This window comes from Pyrus communis, chromosome 16 (genome assembly GCF_963583255.1).
Source record: "Pyrus communis chromosome 16, drPyrComm1.1, whole genome shotgun sequence".
NCBI classification, from domain to species: Eukaryota; Viridiplantae; Streptophyta; class Magnoliopsida; order Rosales; family Rosaceae; genus Pyrus; species Pyrus communis.
The window spans coordinates 2,932,395-2,951,882 of NC_084818.1; the positions used below are offsets into that span (position 1 = coordinate 2,932,395).

The following is a 19,488-nucleotide window of genomic DNA, read 5'->3' on the forward strand; positions in this document are numbered from 1 at the left end:
ACAATCAAACTAAATTATCACTCATCACAAGGGATGGATTGTCTAAACTACTGCGTTCAGGTTCAAATTCTCCCCTCTTCTTAGTCTAGCTTAGAGACGAACAATTAACGTCTACGTGATTGATTCTTGCTCGATATTGGTAATATACACGGGTGCGATGAAGCAACGAGATGTCAGAAAGGTCCGCTTGCATTTCTCAAATCAAATGCTAGAGACAATTAAAGAATACAACGGAGAAAGATGGACGAAAGAATATATCCAGTAATTGAATGAGAATAACACTCCTAAGCATCAAACCCTGCCCCTGTCCATCCCGGCGGAGGAGGTCCTCTACCCTTGGGCACAGCTCCAAGTCCCTTCCCTCTTCCGTGGAACTGACTTTTCTTCTTTCCCCTTCCTTCTCCCTCAACCGGAGGTTGTTGATTGTGCCCGTTCACGACCGAAACATTTCCACCATTTCCTGGATTAGGGATGTTTTGAGCGACTCCACCTGATTCTTTTGATCCCGGAACTGTAGGAGCATCTGGACCCATTGATTTCCCATCCTAAACACAGTTCCAAGCTCAAACTATTAACATTTTCATACTAAATTTTATGATATACATATATAAGCATTTGAAAATTACCCAAGTTGGCTGCCAAGTATAAGATATTCGAAAAGTATGAGTAGCTTCTTGCATGTAATAGTTCATGGAAAGAAGCGGTTTAATGTTTCTCCTAACGGGCCAAACAATAATTCCTTACCAGGCTTGTCCTCTCCCTTGACCACCCCAGGGGGCCATCCTCTTCTCCTTTCCGGGGATAAGTCTTCAAATCTTACCGTTTGAGAGCCAGAACACCCTGTGCTAGATGTGTGGATGTCTTTTAAGATTAATCTAGCTATATAGAGGTGATTCTTAATTTTTTTACATTTCGTCATTGCCTCTAAGTGCCTGTTTTGCAGGTCGATTGTAAAGGATGGAGGTTAATCACCCTCGCTCAAACAATGCAGGGATAGAAAAAGGAGCCATAGTACCACTGGAAGAAGGAAGAAAAAACTGGCGTGGGAACGTCTACTGACAAACCATTTCAAGGCATGAGAGTGGAAGTAATGATTCTAATGAAATCTAATCCAAACTTCCAATGTAATATCCTAGATTCCTATGTGGTATCTTTCAAACCGTAATGAAAATAACCTTTTCTTCATCTGATAAACAGGCCTGATGCAATACTACCTTGAATACTGATGAATTACACACACACACACACACACACACACACACACGAGGGCCATGAGTAAACTGTGGTATAATAGTTGATTCTCAAAAACCATGAAATCTACGCCAACTAATATAACTAATATCAGATTGCAATGCCATCCAACCCGTTCAAGATGTTCTAAATATAATCGTCGTAAATAAAATGGGAACTTACATGAGAAACGGAAGCTGATGATCTGCTTGGGTTCATAGCTTCAAGTCGTCTTTTCAACTCCTCCAGTCTCGTAAACTGAGAACTGCTGCTTTCTTGCACCTGTTGAAACAATAGTGTCAAAACAATTTGTCAAGTCTGTAACCTCCTCAAGGACACATGTAACAAAGAAATATACCAGTTGGTTTAAGTCTTCACATAGCTGCTGCTTGATAGCTTCCTCGTCCTTTATAGCCTGTAATGCTGCTTCCCACACCTGAAATACATCAAAACAAACAGCTATCAGACTGCATAAGGAACAACATTCATGCACTAATTAAAATGATTTTACCCAACCATATTCGGCTGTGTATACAGGCATCAATCTCTATCCATTTTGGCGATGAATCTTGATTCATGTGTCTTCATCCATCCCTGACAAAATATGTTTGGTAGGTCTAAATAGTTAACAAGCTTACTTTTCAACTTGAAACTCCACCACATTACCCAATACAATCATATGCTTACCAATAATCAGACAAAACTTGACAAATTTACTTGAAAACTTTGAGCTTTAAATATCCGAGGTCATCTTGGCCAAGCAGAATGAAAATGGTACTAATTTTCGTGAGCACTTGGGAAACAGGCAAAGAGTTTTGTTCAATATTTATGAATGTCAAACAGAACTTTACAATGTAAGGATAAAGAAAATCCGTTTCTATAATTAAAAGGGACGAACCTTTCGTGCTTGTTCTTCCTTCAGCTTGGCGGCATGAATTTTCTCCGTTGACATCTCTATTTTACTCCTCAAATGTTCAAGGGCTTCAAAAGATGCACCATACACACAAAGTAAAAGGCAAAAAAGCAATCAATCGACTGTTATACAAAAAAAGAGGAAAAATCATAAAATCAAAGAACGAGAGTAACTAACAATGATAATGCAGCAACCTGATTTTTTTGGCCCAGCTGTGAGTTTCATCTCCATTGACAACTGTGCCAGCTCTCGTTCGACATCACGAATTTTAGAATAGTTTTCTTCAATATATCTGAACGAATCAATTGTCTCAAATCATAAATCACCGAATCTTACTGAACAAGGACACTTACAGTAAGGCAATGCCTAATCAAACAAACTCGAGAAGCACTAAAGTATAAGAATAAAAGACGACAGAATCCAAAACTCAACTTTTCCCCAAGCTCCCCAACTCTAAGTATGTATTACCAAACACTTCTACATTTCCATTTTCGAGGCTCGAAAACATGTGAACCCGAATGACCAAAGATAATCGAAGAAAGCTTCCAATTTTCAATATGTTGACTTCCTAGTTCCTACGCCTCTTGACCACAACTTGTAAAATCATCCAATCGATACCAAACACTTCCACATTGCCACTGTATCCAATTAATGTACTAAACCAATAAATCTCTCTTAACTTGCAGTTTATACCTAAAGTACTCAGATTTCTCGGATGCCAGTTCATCAAACAATTTGCATTTCTAAACATCACCAAAACTCAAAATTCAATGATCATCTGATTCATTTCATAGATTACAGCAATCCTAATTCACTGCATTACTGATTAAACACACAATTAAAGCAATAATAATTCCCTAAAACGATCATTATACAGTACATTGAAATCAAATACACTTACTTTCTTAGTTGAAGCTGTTCGTTCTCGATTATCTGCAACAACAAAAAAGCCACAACCAACACACATTCAACAAATTACCAAGAAATTTAGAGGGGGAGAGAGAGAGAGAGGAGAGAAAGAAAGACCTTCTCAGTGTTGGTGATGACAGAAGCCTCGCGAGCAAGGCCGTCGGGTCCGATCTCAGGCTGCAGCGACGGATTCAAATTCGAATTCGACGCCATTTTTTCAACTGGAATTTGAATCAGAAGAGCAACCCAAGCCAAAGCAAATGGCTTCTGATTCAAAATCTCATTTTCTTCTTCCTTTTCTCTTCAAAAAACGTGATTATCCTTTTTATTTGGATTATTTATTTCCTTAATTACTGTTTGATTTTGATTGATTAATACGGCGCGCTTATTATTGTTCGGGTTCGGGTCGTTTCGGACACGGTGCGGGTCACAATTCCCGCGAGATTAAATGTAATGTCTAAACTGCCCCTGTGATCTGGTTCCACTTCATCGTCCGTGGATCGTTGGATATTGTTGGTAGATCATGTGCTGCTGCCGACATCACATGCGTTGACTTGGCGGTTAAAAAGTCCAACTAATTTGTGTACAACTAACATCGACTAAGTGTGTTTCAAAAAAAAAAAAAAAAAAAAAAAAAACTAACATCGACTAAGTTCCACTAATATTTTTTACTCGGATTTTCGCCATCGTTCTTGTAGTTGCATTGCGATAACGTTAGTACAATCTGTCAGATGAGGCAAATCTCTTTAATTCAACTGACGAATTAGATTAAATTGAGAAAATTAAGGAAAATGTGAAATCTCGAGTAAACAACATAGAATATGACATTTTAGTCAAAGTAGTTCTTGATATTAGTATAATTTCTCACTTTGGTTCCTAAAATTTGAAATTGATAGAAGGGTTCCTGAGTTTGTCCACAATCAAAATGATTGACGATAGACAAACTCATAAACCACTTCTATCGATTTTAAATCTGATGCACCAAAGATAAGAGTTATGTCAATCTTAAGAACTAAATGAAACAAATTGACTCTTGTTTTGCAAGAAAAAATTCGGTCATCCGACTACGGCAAAAGTGAAGCAAAGCATTATCGTCGCAACACGTTTAGAGCATTCACCCTTGTACCGAGGAGTGTTTAATTTCCGGCATCCCAATATTAAGCAAAGAACAGAAGAATTGTATGCAACAAAAAGTTCACTCAGAAATGCTACGATGCTGACAGTTTGAACTTGAAATTTTTTATTGGCAGTGGTTTACATAGTAACCACCAGTGTACCCTACGACATAGACACCTCCGAGTTGAATCGAAGGGTGGGGTTGACTCGAAAATATATAGCAGGGAGGTCTCCAGGAGCAACAAGCTCAATGGTATCTCAGCAAAGAAACTCAGATTAACACTCAAATTACACTAGGATTGATACATGAATTCCGACTATTGTCGTCTAGTTTTTCTCAGCAGCCTGCTTTAAGCACTGGAGCACAGCTTCTCTCGTCGGCATTGCAGGAATGGCTCCTCTTTCTGTTACTGTGAGCGCACCGCATGCATTTGCGAAGAGTAGAGCTTCTCGTAGCCCCTTCTCATCCTGCACGGGAAATTTATACAGAAGCTGGTAGATGATCGAAAATGAAAACATACAACAGTCTAGACTACGTACAGGAACAATATTACATTGTTTCTTTTTCTGTTAGAGTAAACAGAATTTTGTAATCTTCTGAACAGAACATTTTAGATACGAGGACCGAATGAGATTCAAATTCGAGTGAGTAGGAAAATAATCTACCGGAAGATGCATGGATGGATTTTTCTCAATCCCGGGAAGAACTATGCTTACCTGAAAAAGGCTCAAGTTAGAAGCTATGCTGTCCAGTACCCCAGCGACGAATGCATCACCAGCACCAGTTGTGTCAACAGCTTTAACTTTAACACCACCAACCCGGCCGTGAAATTTCTGACAGAAATTTAGTTGATGTCAATTTTCTCATAATCAATCATTTTGATAGAGAAGTTAAAAGGCAAATCACATTCAGAGTGTTCAATTGATTTTCTTCAACAAAAATATAGATGCCTCTTGAACAATAAAATCATGGCGTGGTATTGACACCGCTGACTTTGTAAATGTTCCCATTTATTCCAATAAATAAAAGTACAATATGATGACAAACTTTTACAGTTGCTATCTTATATGACGCAGAAGGGACAATGACAAGATTGTTCTAAAAACGACCCATTTTAGTCGAGAAGATGATAAGTGAGTTCTTTACCACAAGAGACAAAAGATGCTGAAAAAAAAAATGACAAACCTACCTGAGTGTAATATCTGCAACCCTCTGAACCCTCAGTTACTACCAACAGTCTAAGATTGGGATGAAAAAGCTTCGTTAACACCACATTATCATCATAAGGATCATCACCACCAGTCAGGAATCTAATTTCATCCTCGCTTATCTGCAAGTTTGACATACGAAAACACCTGATGAGAACCAAGGATAAAGATACAAACAGAAAATTTACAACTACGCAACAGCTAATAACTTCCGTACATGAATTTTGTATTTTCAGGTACTATACCTTGATTATATCTGCTTGATCCCATATACTCATTATGCCTTTCCGTGCAGCATCTTCCGACGGCCACAATGGCAATCTTAAATTTGGGTCATAAGAAAGGATGCACCCAGACTCCTTGGCAATTTTCATAGCAGCTAGATGGGTTGACCTGCATGGTTCATCAATCAAACTAATTGAACCATAATGGAAGATCTTTGCCTGCAGTCAATATTATCTGAATCAGTTTCCAACAAATGGGTAAGCTTCATATTTTGTGTGCACTGTTTTGCAATTAAATTGAAAAAGAAAGCCACACCTTCTTAATTAGATTTATGTCAAGCTCTGATTCAAGTAGAAGCATATCAGCACTTGGATGACGGAAGAACAGGAATTCACGCTCTCCGTCAGCTCTGAGTGTAACAAAAGCCAATGCAGTTCTTGCATTGGGGTCAAATCGAACGCCAGAATTGTCAACATTGTTTTGTTTTAGAATGTCAGACAACATGTATCCAAATTCATCATCGCCTACCTGTAACGCAAGTTTTTATAAGTTAAATCAAGAAGCCTCCCACATTAAAATATCCCTTCATATAGAAAACTTTGGAAGCTTTAAGACTATGCAATGTCAGGAGCCACTAAAAGCCCTTAGGTTCCATAAGAAGATACAGTCCTTATCAGATTTGAGAAGGAAGTTAGTTCAAAATATAATTTAAAACTAATGAGGACTCCGAATGCAAATATCAGATGTAAAAGAGGTCCCCTGAAACTGAGAGAAAACATTGTTCGATTTACATTTCTGGAGATTGTGAAATGGGGTACATCCAAAATGTGAGAAAGATGCATATTTGAACCACGTCATGCTCAACAAAGTCAACATAGAGTTGAACCGTTGGGAAGTTTCAGTAAAAAAGGTTGAATGCGTCCTTCTATGTTTCGTATCTTACACATGTGGAACAAAATGTTACTAGAGAAATCCTTCTTCATAACAGAAATCCCAGGTAGAAAGACGAAGGCCAAATGAAGAAAGCAATAAAACTAGGGTGGTCCTATCCACACACCCCTTGTTAATTTTAGATCCTCCTCAATTCGTTCAATCCGGCCAAAAATTGAGAGGGCTGTGTGGATAGCACCACCCTAAAACTATCTTAGAAACTAGCATCCAGAATAAAGAGGACACAATCTAGTTCACCTTGCCTATGAAACCTGCTGAACCACCCAGTCTTGCAACACCAACAGCGACATTAGCAGGAGCACCACCAGGAGCTTTTTTAAAAGCAGATGCTTCAGCAAGTGAAACTCCACTAACTGTGGGCACAAAGTCGATTAGCATTTCCCCGAAGCAAACAACCAGGGACTTGTCATCTTGTGACCCTCCTTTTTTATCTGATGATTCATCTTTAGAATCTTCACGCAAAACCAATTTTTTGTCCAGAGCTGAAGTCACATCATTTAAGAAGTATTAATCAAACCGCAAAGAAGTTCAACAAGCTATATGCATGCCACGATGTTGCATATGTACTAGTCCGCCATGGAATATGTTTAAAGTTAATTAATACAAAAACTATCTTATCGTCTATGCGATTAATAAAACAATACTGCAAGCTAAAAATCACACAGTTGCTCCAAGTGGGACTATGTTAGAATCAATTCACCTTCTTTTATCCAATTCTGTAAAACTAAACTACATATTAAGTGATTCGGAAACTCGAAAACTGCATGTTTAGTAAACAAAAATTGTTCATCTTTACAAAGCATCTGTTACCCGACTAATTCTTTATTGTTTAAATGTGATTTTTCAAACAGATCACAGATCAACTACCAAACACATGCGCAGTGTAAATACACAGTGAATCCATACGAAGCAAACTTCAAAAAAAACGGATTCGATAAAAAACGTAAAGAAAAAAGATTGATTGCTGCGGAAGATGGATCAAAAATACAGAAACCCAATACAAAGAAATGCCCAAGAATTCAGAAATCATCAATCTTTTCTGCAAATCTGCAATCTTTAAGCTAACAAATGTAACCCGAAGAACCCAGATGTGAAATCTCCTAATATAAATACTAAACAGATCGCAATCCCAATTTTAATCAGGACGTACCAACATGATCATAAACATCATATATAATCAAAACATGGAAGGAAGATTAAACGAACCTGGGGCGAGAATATTAGCCATGGCAGGAATGGAATTGCAGAGATTGAAGTTCAACAAGAGAGCAGAGTATGCAAAAAGAAATGGAGAGAGAGAGAGTGTGTTTGGTGTTGGTGCAGTGTAGTTGTAGTTACAGGATGAGCTTTAATTGGGGGGTAAATGTGCGATCTTGAAGTCGTCGGGGACTCACAAATCAAAAGCTATTTAAAGAAAGAAAGCAAACAAAGGTATATGGAATCTGGCAATTTTTAGATTTTATACAACGTATCATAGACACGGCTTATTCTTACTTGTCTTGCCTAAATCTTGCCTGTCTTTTCTGTATAATTATTGTGTGGTATTGAATATTAAGCGTGCAGTATAATTAATTCATATGTTAAAATATCATTAGTAGTGTCATTTGGTACTACGATTTAATTATATTTCTTTTCAATGAGAGGTTTTACGTTCGAATCTCGTTAAAAATAAATTTGAACTGCATTATTACTAGTCCATTGTGAGACTTAACGTACTCTTCCACCCATTTAGTGTAGATAATATTTTTTGTTAAAAAAAATATCACTAGTGATAGGTTTTTTAAACCTTGAGTTTTTTTAATTTTATTTAATTTTGTACTATTATTTTTTACAAGAAAACAAATAATGGTTTATAGTATAATTTAAAATACAAGAAAATTCAAATTTGGGGGCAGATAAAGAGCATGTAACTCTAAGAGCATCTCCAAATGAGATGTCAAATTTTAAACATAAATTTTAAATTTGACAGCCTATGTGATATTTTGATATCTTTTAAATTTTTTCTCTCCACCCGGTATGTCAAATTTAATATAATATTATATATTGTTTTCTTTTATTTTATTAAACTATTATTTTATTACCCATTTTAACATCTTTCAAAACCCCTGGATTTCTTCACTTGACACCTTCAGCCATAGATGTGACAGCCCGTCCCAAAAACGTTTTAACGTACGTGTGAAAAGACAATTTTGCCCCTAGTTCGTTTTCTTTACGTTTATTGGTTGTTCTTGTGTTGTATTGGCATGTTTTGGGCCACACACACACCCCCACACTCCACCACCTTTCCTCTGTTTCCTGCTACTGTCCCGAGTTCCCTTTCCCTTCCTCTTCCTTCGAAAACGTACGGACACACACACAAGCACACTAAACACCCACAGATCGAAGGAACTAAACCCATATTCGAGCTCGTGAGGCTGGGAGGAGTGCAGCTATACCATTTTCAGGTAAGAAAACCATCGTTTTCACGTCGATTCCACAAAGCCCGATTTGGGGTACTATTCATGCAAACGTAATTTCTCACGTTTTAGGAAATTTGAAGCTCGTAGGTAGCTTGGTGGGGTCCCAAGGAGTCTCGGAGTAGTTCGTTTGAAGGAATTGGACGTCGGGATCACTGTATTCGAAGTTCGTCGGAGTTGGATTGTGTGGACAGGTGAGATCTCGTGGTTTTTAACCCTTAAAAGTGGTATAATTGTGTTCTCCTAGGTCTAAGCTTCATTTTGGTAGTAATTTTGTCAAGTTTGGGTGAAAAACGAACGAGATATCGAAGTTAGGAAATTTTCCAGTTTTCCGACGCCGGGGAAGGAGACAGAATATTCCTGACGCTGTTGACGGAATCTGTCAAGACTGACGGAATATTCCCTACGGCGTCAGTTGACGCCGTCAGCGTGCCAGGCACGTGCCTGCGTGTGGCCGGCGCGTGTGGCCGTGCCTTGGCCGGCGCGTGGGGGCGCGTGCGGCGGTGAAAAATTATTCTAAAAATTTGGGTGTGATCATGAGGTTGTGTAGAGCACGTTGGTATATTCATTTGTCCAATTTGAGCAATGTATGATAAGTTATTACGAGAAGTTGGTTATGTGCTTTAAAATTAACGTTTTTGTAGTTGTTTCGCATATAGGTGATACGTATCCCGAGGACGAGCGTGGTCACTCGAGGTAGGGGGGCTACGACCCTTCCACATACCAGTGAGTGGGCTTTTGGTTTTCCGTATATACCTATATACATTTATTTTCCCAGAAATTGATTGAAAGGGTTATTTGTTTTATGCCATGCATTATATTATCGCTGTTTATGCACCGTTAGTCGCATTATTAGTTGCATACACATACATATGCATATTGGGTGCTGTGGACGCACAGGTAAGTGCCATGTAAGTGTTATTCATGTTTATATTCAATAGTGGTTTGAGATGCTTAGAGAGCTCATAACCTGCACCCCCGGTGTTAGTGCTCCCGCCCAGAGTAGGGCACAGTCCTTCACGTGATGTTCACCTCCCGCACCACACGCTCAGCTTGGATCCAAGTTAGGTGCACAGTCCTGTCGTACAGACCACATTAGGTGGTTCCGACTCGTAGGTGACCCGCGATTATTCGCACAGCCTTCACGTGATCGTAGCACTAGAGCGTTTATATGTTTTACACCCAGGCCTGTCGTACAGACCACTTTAGGTGGTTCCGACTCGTGGGCAGGTTTAGTATTGATATTGAGATTTGAGCTCTATATGCAGCCGTACAGGTTACGTTAGGTGACTCCGGCTGCCAGACTATATGTTATTGATATGATTTATACCTGAGCACTTGCATTTCATTATGAGGTTCCGACATGGCATATTCTTGAGCATGTTTGGCATATCTATATACATACGTACATATGTTATTTTCTGGGAAGTATACAGGTTTTACGACGAGGGGTTAGAATGCATTTTACTAAATGGTTTTCGAAAAGATTTGTTTTTGCCCACTCACACTTTTGTTTTGCGCCCATCCAGGTTCTAGTTGTCTAGCAGGTTCGGTGGTTTCCCGGAGGGCTTTCCCGGCATTTCTGACAGATGCTCACCAGCGTAGGGTCACCTTCGGGTGTACTATTGTCGTATCATTTTCTTTTGGACTGCTGTAGGCTTATGCTCTGAACTTGTGTCTCACTTACGCTAGCACTTGTTTTTATTACTTTGTATGCTAGTTTTTAATTATTCGTGCTTTTTATATTACTATTTTATTAGCTTCCGCACGTGCACATGGTTACGTCACCTCCGCGTGGCGGCCAGCACGCCTTGATCTCGGTCGGGGTGTGTCAATGGAAGCTCTGCAAGCTTCCCTCCCGCAAGTCCCTCACACTCAATTTGAACCTAACGCTGATAAAATCAAATGCAACCTCACCAAGAAAGGCTTCATTCTCGCAAGTCCCTCACACCCAATTCAAACCCGACATTAATACAATCAAACAAACAGGGTTAACGACGTCTCTCAGAGATGCCCGACTGTTTCTCCGGCGAAGATCGTCGTCCAGTCGATGCCCATTGAGCCAAGTCGATGTCTCACTGCTTCTTCAGAAACCGTGCCGAATTGAGATCCATTGAGCCAAGTTGATGCCCCAAGCCCAAATTCATGTCAAACAAATGGATCTCCAGCAGATGGGAAGATGGGGAACAAAGCAACGACGTAGTCTGCAGTGGGGCTGCTGCTTTCTGGTTGATCCGCAGGGATCTGGACTGTTAAGATCCGGAAAGGATCTGGACTGTTAAGATCCGGAAAGGATCTTAACCCTTCTTCGTTTGCCTTTAGTTTCAGCATGTGCTATAAAAAAAATATTTGAAGCTACTGTCAAATTTGACAGCAACCTCTTTGCTGCCAATCCATGTCAGCGCCACATTGGAATTGGCATTTCAGTTGGAGAATATTAATGTAGTGTTTTATTACTGTTATAGCTTATGTGGACATTTTGACATCTTATTTGGAAATACTCTAATCTATCAATTCATGCATGAATTGATTGAAATGTATATTATTTTCTCATCTTTAGAGTTTTTATATTTTATTGAGCTTGTAATTTTAAATTAAGGGGAGAATTTTCGAATTTCAGTGCAGATGCTGAGCACACAACTCTAATCAATTCATCTATGTCGATATTTTTTCTCTTTTAAAGTTTATTTTTATACAATAATATATTTACACTAATGACATGAGATTTAGGTTAAACCACATAATGATATGATAATATAAATTAATATCGAACTCGTTATGCACAAAATCAAACCTAAAAATAAATAAATAAATAAAATCATTGAACCACTTTTCTGTACGGTATCTTTTCAAAGTTTAGGACCACTACATATCTTCCAACAACCAAAAAAGTCACTACATATCAACTTATATATGAACTCGCGTTCATATTTTATGACCACAAAATAAATTGTTGGTCTATTTCTAGACGAACACATAGATTAACTTACAAGAAAATCCATCCAATTGTCTATTTTAGAATTTTAAAGTCGCCTAGTCGACGTGTAAATCAATCTTCTATTACAAAAACAATATTAAAGTAATTTATTTGTTTTATCATTAAAGTAATTTAACTTATAATTGTCTTCTATACATTGTACGTAGTATATTTTTATTTTATTTTATTTTATTTTTTTTAAAGGGGACAAGTAGTGGTAAGTTACAGTTATCTACCCCTTTTGAGGAGACGGGAAGACTCATAGAGGCATTTCAGCCTCCCCCTGGTCATAAGTATGGCTTCCACACCAGCAACGAGTTTCGAACTCGAGACCTCCAGTTTTTAGTTTTAAGGAAGCCTCCTAATCCATCATTTACCATTGGACCACCAGCTATGGTAATGTTAATATTTTAGTATGGAATTTTGGCCCACGTCGGTCTTGAAGGGTTCGAGTGGAAACTGGTTTTCCGAGAAAATTTTGAATTTTTTTATGAAACACTTTACGAACAACTACAGTAGGAATCGAGATCTTTGGATCTCGCTCGAAGTCGGGAGGCGACAGACTTAATAATCTGGACCATTTATTTCAAAATTTACTTTCTCATTAGCAAACTCATAAAAACTAAGAGTCCAGATTCTCTCTCTTCAACAGTCCAAATTACATAATTCGGCTTCAGATTACAAGAACCGGAGAAGATCTGAATTCCCACGGTAGGCAGGTGGGCGATTGTCCATACATGAAATCATATGAATACATTTTTATTCTTCTTTTGCCGACTGAGCACAGGTGTTGGACATTTCTGGCCAGCATCCTATGACTGTGACTACCCAGCATCTCTAAATTTGGGGTGTTTGGATACTATTGAATAAAAAAAATATATGTATTAAACTAGAGTTAAAATAAACTCTATTATTGTTCTGAGTAAATTGTGGTAATGATTCCTTAATTTTAACTTAATTGGAGTAATGGTCTCTCAACCAAAAATTTATTACTTTTGGTTTCTCAACTAAAAATTCATTACCATTGGTCCCTCAACTTTAATTCAACAAGAGAAATGGTTCCTCAACTTTAACCCAATTGGAGAAATGGTCCCTCAACTTTAACCAAATTGTAGCAATGGTCATTCAAACATAACTCATTTTGACAAAATTATAACGAAGTTGACGAAAATGACCATAGCTACACGTTTTGATGACTTGAGGGACCCCAATTGTAGCAATGTTCCTTTTAACATAACTCATTTTGACAAAATTCTGACAAAGTTGACGAAAATGACTATAGCTACATATTTTGATGAGTTGAGAGACCAATGATAATAAATTTTTAGTTAAGAGACCATTACTACAATTTACTCTATTATTTTTGTTAAATAATGATAATATATATTAAGAGGTGTGATATTTGGATTAGATCGCATGATGTATTAATTTTTATAATTTAGTATCGAACTCATAATTTATGAAAATCAAAACCGTAGTCATAACTGATTAGAACAAAATCCTGAACTAGGTTGGTTGTAGGGAACTTTTTGTCGTCAAAGATTTGTTTTGCATGCTTAAGAAAATTAATGTTAAAACTATAAGTACACAGCAAGATATCCTCTTTCCAAACGAGAATTCGTCAAACCCAACTGATCAGTGCAATCGCTGATCTGACTCGAATGATTTAACTCGTTTTACTTAAATAAGAAAAATGGTATTTTATTGAGGAAGAGATTCACGTGAAATTCTAGGAACCTATATATTTATATTACATATGTTCCAACCTCTTATCTGACTTGAACCTAACATTTCATATTTATTTATTAGATGTCGACTTAGTTCTTGAACTTTCACTTCAGTAACAATTGTTTCTAAATAATTTTTTTATTAGGTAAAATAAGTCTCTAAATTTATTAAAATTGCTAATTTTATCCATACTATTATATTCAAAGCTATTTTATCTCATTTTTCGTCAACTTAAGTCACATGACACATTTTAAAGTGTAATACTGTTCTTTTCTCGCCTATAAACCCTTAACATTTCATATATGTTGCGAATTTAACGTCTAATTTACCCTTCAAAGTTAACTCTATACACTATTTTTTAATGTAAAATTACAATTTACCCTCCAATGTGTATCACATGCAAATAACGTGACTTAAATTGACGGAAAATTGAATATAGTAGATTCAAATATAATATTAGAGATGTAATTGACAAACTTTTATAATTCAATGACTAATTTTTCTAAAAAAAATAGTTGATGAACTTAATTTTCACTTAGATGATAATTTAAGTACTAAATTGGCAGTTCACTCTTATTTATTTGGAACTAGTAGCGTGGAAAATGCTTCAAAGTTATATATTGCTCTCCATCCCATCCATCAGTGGTACATTTGGTACCCATCTTGTTTAAACACTTTTGTTTAAAGGGGACTATCTGGTGACAAAGTCAGAACAATCCACTTTTTTGGGATTTAAAAAGATTCACATAGACATTTCAGTTTTTCGTAACCACTATCGTGTGATTTACCTGCAACAAAAATCTAACTCATCTTGTTTAAACACTTTAGTTAGTTAATTCTATTGCTTTCGTTTGAGAAATTATTGGCTAAAATATAATCTCATAGACACGAATGTCTTAATATTTACATTTATCAATCTGTAACATAAATTCTGAATTTAGTCACAAAAGAACTTGGTATATATTCAACATCTTAAACCAAATAACAAGTTAGGATATTAAACTCATCAGGTAGCGAATTAGCCAGATAAGCAAGAATTATGTTTGCCGATGTCCTTATCCGTTTGGTCACTGACTAAACCCAATCCAAAAGCACAATCCTCGTGGCAGCATGCATACCCTTGGTTGAAAGACAAATCCGATTTTAAATACGGAACTTGGGAAAGTATCCTTTTGAAAACATTTCTCAATCTCAAAGTGGGAATCATTTCTTAGTTTCAAAATTTTCAGTGCAATGTGAATAATTTTAACTCATATTTGATGTCAAGTTTGTTTTATATTACAGCGGAATTAGTACACCCACAATAAGTCATAATATTATCACAATTTAATAATAAAGTGGGTGTGACTAAACCAACATATTACACTATGTCTGTAACATCCCACATCACTTAGGGAAGTGATCCTTAAATGTATATTCTCATCCCTACCTAACAAGAGGCCTTTTGGGAGTTCACTGGCTTCGGGTTCCGTAAGAACTCCAAAGTTAAGCGAGTAGCGCGCGAGAGCACTCCCAGGATGGGTGACCCATTAGGAAGTTCTCATGTGAGTTCTCATAAACAAAATCGTGAGGGCATGGTCGGGGCCCAAAGTGGACAATATCGTGCTACGGTGGTGGAGCGGGCCCGGGAAGTGGTCCCCCTGGGCGGGGATGTGACAATTTGGTATCAGAGCTTAACCCTGACCGTGGTGTGCCGACGAGGACGTCGGGCCCCTAAAGGGGGTGGATTGTAACATCCCACGTCGTCCAGGGGAGTGATCATTAAATGTATATTCCCATCCCTACCTAGCACGAGGCCTTTTGGGAGCTCACTGGTTTTGGATTCCGTAGGAACTCCGAAGTTAAGCGAGTAGCGCGCGAGAGCACTCCCAGGATGGGTGACCCATTGGGAAGTTCTCGTGTGAGTTCTTAGAAACAAAATCGTGAGGGCATGGTCGGGGCCCAAAGCGGACAATATCGTGCTACTGTAGTGGAGCGGGCCCGGGAAGTGGTCTCCCCCGGGCGGGGATGTGACAATGTCACTATCTAATATTTCCAATCGAATAAGGTCATCTCCAACCGATCCGGCCAAATGGCTAAAAATAGCTCAAAATGACATGAAAACGGTCTTCAACCGAGGGCTAAGCCAAAAGGCTTGTGGGCCCCATTGGGCCAAAAAACTAAAATCAGGCCAGCGAGTTGGCCTTATCCAGCCAGCCATCCAACCCTCTTCCAGCCTAACAATTCAAATGCAACATTAACTTTTCGGACGATTTTTTTTTTTTAAAAAATTCTAATTTTTTCCCTATAAATACCTAAGTCATTCCTACACATTTTCACATAATTTTCACTATTCCATATTATCTTACCTTATTTTATTTCAATTCTTCACATTCTATTCTCTTACATCTTCAAATAATATTTCCTTCAATTTTTTCAATAATTTTCAAATGGCCACATCTGCAATGAAAGGAAGGGCTTGGACCCGAAAAGAAAATGAAGCTCTTTGTAGGGCTTATAGATGGGTCTCGAAAAATAGTGTCAAGGGGAGTTCTCAAACAAGTGAATGTGTTTAGACTCATACATCCAAAAAGTATTATGAGTTCTACGAAGGCACCACTCCACCGAATCCTCAAAACCACGAGAGTTGTTCTTCAAGATGGAAAAACATCTTCAACCAAGTTTGAATAAATGGCATCAAGCAGTGTTAAACGCCTAAAGCAGAAATGAAAGTGGAGCCAATTACTGCAACGAAGTAAGTGTTTTCACAAGTTATTTTAAATATTTAATTATATTATATTATATTTAATTTCATAAATAAATTTCCTTTAATTTTTGTAATTATATTTTATAGGTACGCCAAGTGGAGGAATTGTATATGGAAGACATGAAAAAACTCTTTAGTCATCACAGTTGTTAGGAAATTTGTAAAGGGTGAGTGTTATTTCAAGATCCACCTCAAGAAAGATTTGGTCCTACACTGGTGTTCAAAAATGTTTCCTCAAATGCAGTTGAGGACGAACAAGGATCTCTTATCATTTAAGAAATAAGGGTAGAAAATTCGTCTTCGGGTGAATCTTTCATACCTAGGGCTACGAGACAAAACAAAGCCCGAAAATTGAAGTAAAAGGGCAAGGCAAATGATGATTTAGCCTTTCGAGAGAAAATGGCGTCCTCATTGCGATTAATGGCAGAGCAAAATGCCTTTGCCGTGGAAGAAAGGAAGCGTAGGCATGAAGAACGGGCCAAACAAATACAAGAAGAGATGGATGATAGGAACATGCAAAGGAACACTTTGAAGTACACTCCAATGAGTAAGGCATATTTGGTTAGGGAAAAAAGGGAAATTATGGTCCAACGGAAGTTGTTTACATCCGACTATACTCCTACAATGGCGCATGAAGATGATGATTATAGGCTTTAAATTGAAGTTGTTGTAGTCTTTAATATTTAAGTTGTAGTTTTTAAATTTAAGTTGTTGTACTCTTTAAATTAAATAACATTAAACAACATGAAACTTAAACAACACAATCCCCACCCTACTATTACTTAGGGGATTATTCAAACTTAAACAACATTAAACAAAACATTTAACAACATAAAACTTAAACGCCTACTCCATGGTTCTTTTGGCCCAAAGATGTGCAACAAAATCTTGTTGTAGGTACTTATTTGTAGCACACGAACGTATCATCCTATGATGCCTCATGTACTCATTTAAAGAAATATTACCAGTTCTTGGATCCCAAGACAAATTAGGCCCATCATATATTTTCGCACAAGCCCTTCTTGACCTATTTGGATCATCTTGGTTGTCACAATCATGTTGTGTAATATGATGCATGATATCAGGATGGAGTCCAATTTTACCTCGACTCCACCCTCTTGCCGGTTCCTTAATGATCTTCCACCATGCTTGTAGAATACTAAAGCTCTCTCAACATCTTTCCGGTATGCCTCTTGGTGTATGGTAAACCACCTTTGGGCATCATCCACATGGCTTGCAATTGCTTGGACAAATGTTGCCTACTTTGGGTAGATGTCATTTGCCAAGTAATACTCCATTTCGATTGACGCCTGTTGATGTAGTAGTCAAGTTGAGGTGGTTTACCATCCGTCAGGTTATTAAAGAGGGGTGAACGCCCAAGTATTGTAATGTCATTTTGGGATCATGGGACTCTAAAGAAAGCATGTCAGATCCATGTGTTAAATGAGGCAACCACCTTTAACACAATAGTTGACTTTCTCAATCTTTCGTTAAATCCTCTTTGCCATATGGTGGGACAGTTCTTCTACTATCAATGCATGCAATCTAAGGACCTTATCATGCCCAAAAAGCCACGGTCTTCAGCTTTGCGAAAGAGCCGAGCCATATCTGCTTGATTTGGTTCACCGAGGTACTCTTCTTTGTAAATCTGAACAACTGTGTGACAGAATTCAGCAAGATTATCAAGGCATGTAGATTCAGACATACCATATGTATCATTCATCGCATCAGCTGGGGAGGCATAGGCCAGCATTTGGAGTGCAATAGTAACCTTTTGATAAGTTGAGAAACTAGCGTGGCCTGCTTTATCCTTCTTCTGTAGAAAGTATGGATTGCCATGTTGGGCATCATGAAGTAAACGCTCAAAGACATGAAGCCTCATCCGAAAGCGGCGTCTGAAATCCTATTTTATGTACACCGAGTTGGAGTTGAAGTAATTGTTCGTCAAAGTCTCATGCGCTATCTCTCTATTTCGTGGTTTGTAAGAGTGACCAGCAACAGAGCCATCCCATTGAGGTTGTTCTTCAGTTTCCTCACACGCCATGACCCCAGCCCTTACTGCCATCTATGTTGTGTTGCACCATACTTCATCTTCTTCATCGGACTCCTCATCTTCTCGTTTCGTCTGCGTCCATTTATCTTCCAATTCGGAATTGGATGAGGACCCCCAGTTGGAATGTGAAGAGGATCTAAAGTTGGAATTCATTGCAAACTTGAATTGAGAGAGATATTGGAGATGACATGTGTGAATTCTACCCCAATATCCAGCCCATTTATCAACATTGAAAGCTGAAGATAAGAAATATCATGTACATAAGAATCCTATCTAAAATTTGCATAACCAATTACATCTAGACACGTGGTACTCGAAATCCTATCTGAAAAATTATTCAGATTATATAAAGATAAGAAATCTGGAGAGTTACTCACATTAGCGACACGTAGCACTCGAAATCCTATCCGAAAAATTATTGAGATTACATAAAAATAAGAAATCTGGAGAGTTACTCACGTTAGCGACACGTGTCACTCGAAATCATATCAAAAAATTATTGAGATTATATAAAGATAAGAAATTCAGAGGCTTATTCATTTGGCGACAAGTGACATCCAAAATATGTCTGAAAACCTTATTTTAATTTAAGTAACCATATTAATTCAATTAAAATAATAAATTATGTTTGACCTATGACCCTTTGGCCCCCTCGGTTGGGGATGATTTTTTGTCAAAGAGCTATGTTTGGCCTATGACCATTTGGCCCTCTCAGTTAGAGATGATATAAAATATAGTCTGACATTATTCATTAAAATATAATTTCTTGCATGACTTTAGGGTTAAAGTGAGTCCTTTGACCCTCCTTCGATTGGAGATGGTCTAAGAGGTCGTGGATGTCAATGAAGGAATGTATGAATCTGCATATAGAACATGTACCTAATTTCGAATTAATGAATGTTACTTTTTGATTAAAAAAAAAAAAGAAAAAAAAAGAAAAAAAGAACAAGTACCTAATTAATCGTATGCTTAAAA

At 37.7% G+C, this 19,488-nt stretch overlaps 3 protein-coding genes across 4 annotated transcripts; all 3 read right to left on the reverse strand.

Moving 5' to 3' along the window:
• Positions 1 to 3,368, reverse strand: LOC137721256 (actin cytoskeleton-regulatory complex protein pan-1-like). Its single transcript, XM_068460358.1, has 7 exons — positions 3,170 to 3,368; positions 3,045 to 3,076; positions 2,338 to 2,435; positions 2,129 to 2,211; positions 1,589 to 1,666; positions 1,414 to 1,512; positions 1 to 545 (listed from the first exon to the last, which is right to left on the reverse strand). Exons 1-7 carry the CDS (start codon positions 3,263 to 3,265, stop codon positions 285 to 287), a joined length of 747 nt encoding a protein of 248 aa, XP_068316459.1. The 5' UTR covers positions 3,266 to 3,368; the 3' UTR covers positions 1 to 284.
• Positions 3,369 to 4,275: 907 nt separating this feature from the next.
• On the reverse strand, positions 4,276 to 7,956 carry LOC137720068 (probable fructokinase-7). 2 transcript variants are annotated; one of them, XM_068459077.1, is made up of 7 exons: positions 7,760 to 7,946; positions 6,791 to 7,035; positions 5,918 to 6,130; positions 5,623 to 5,820; positions 5,359 to 5,499; positions 4,886 to 5,002; positions 4,276 to 4,636 (listed from the first exon to the last, which is right to left on the reverse strand). In XM_068459077.1, the coding sequence occupies exons 1-7, from the start codon at positions 7,779 to 7,781 to the stop codon at positions 4,496 to 4,498; spliced, it is 1,077 nt and encodes a 358-aa protein (XP_068315178.1). In that variant the 5' UTR covers positions 7,782 to 7,946; the 3' UTR covers positions 4,276 to 4,495. The 2 variants fall into 2 exon arrangements, with proteins under 2 accessions (XP_068315178.1, XP_068315177.1); XM_068459076.1 differs by lacking the exon at positions 4,276 to 4,636 and having other exon boundaries at positions 4,663 to 5,002; positions 7,760 to 7,956.
• Positions 7,957 to 17,991: 10,035 nt separating this feature from the next.
• On the reverse strand, positions 17,992 to 18,525 carry LOC137721126 (uncharacterized). Its single transcript, XM_068460239.1, has 2 exons — positions 18,379 to 18,525; positions 17,992 to 18,276 (listed from the first exon to the last, which is right to left on the reverse strand). Exons 1-2 carry the CDS (start codon positions 18,523 to 18,525, stop codon positions 17,992 to 17,994), a joined length of 432 nt encoding a protein of 143 aa, XP_068316340.1.
• Positions 18,526 to 19,488: the final 963 nt, after the last annotated feature.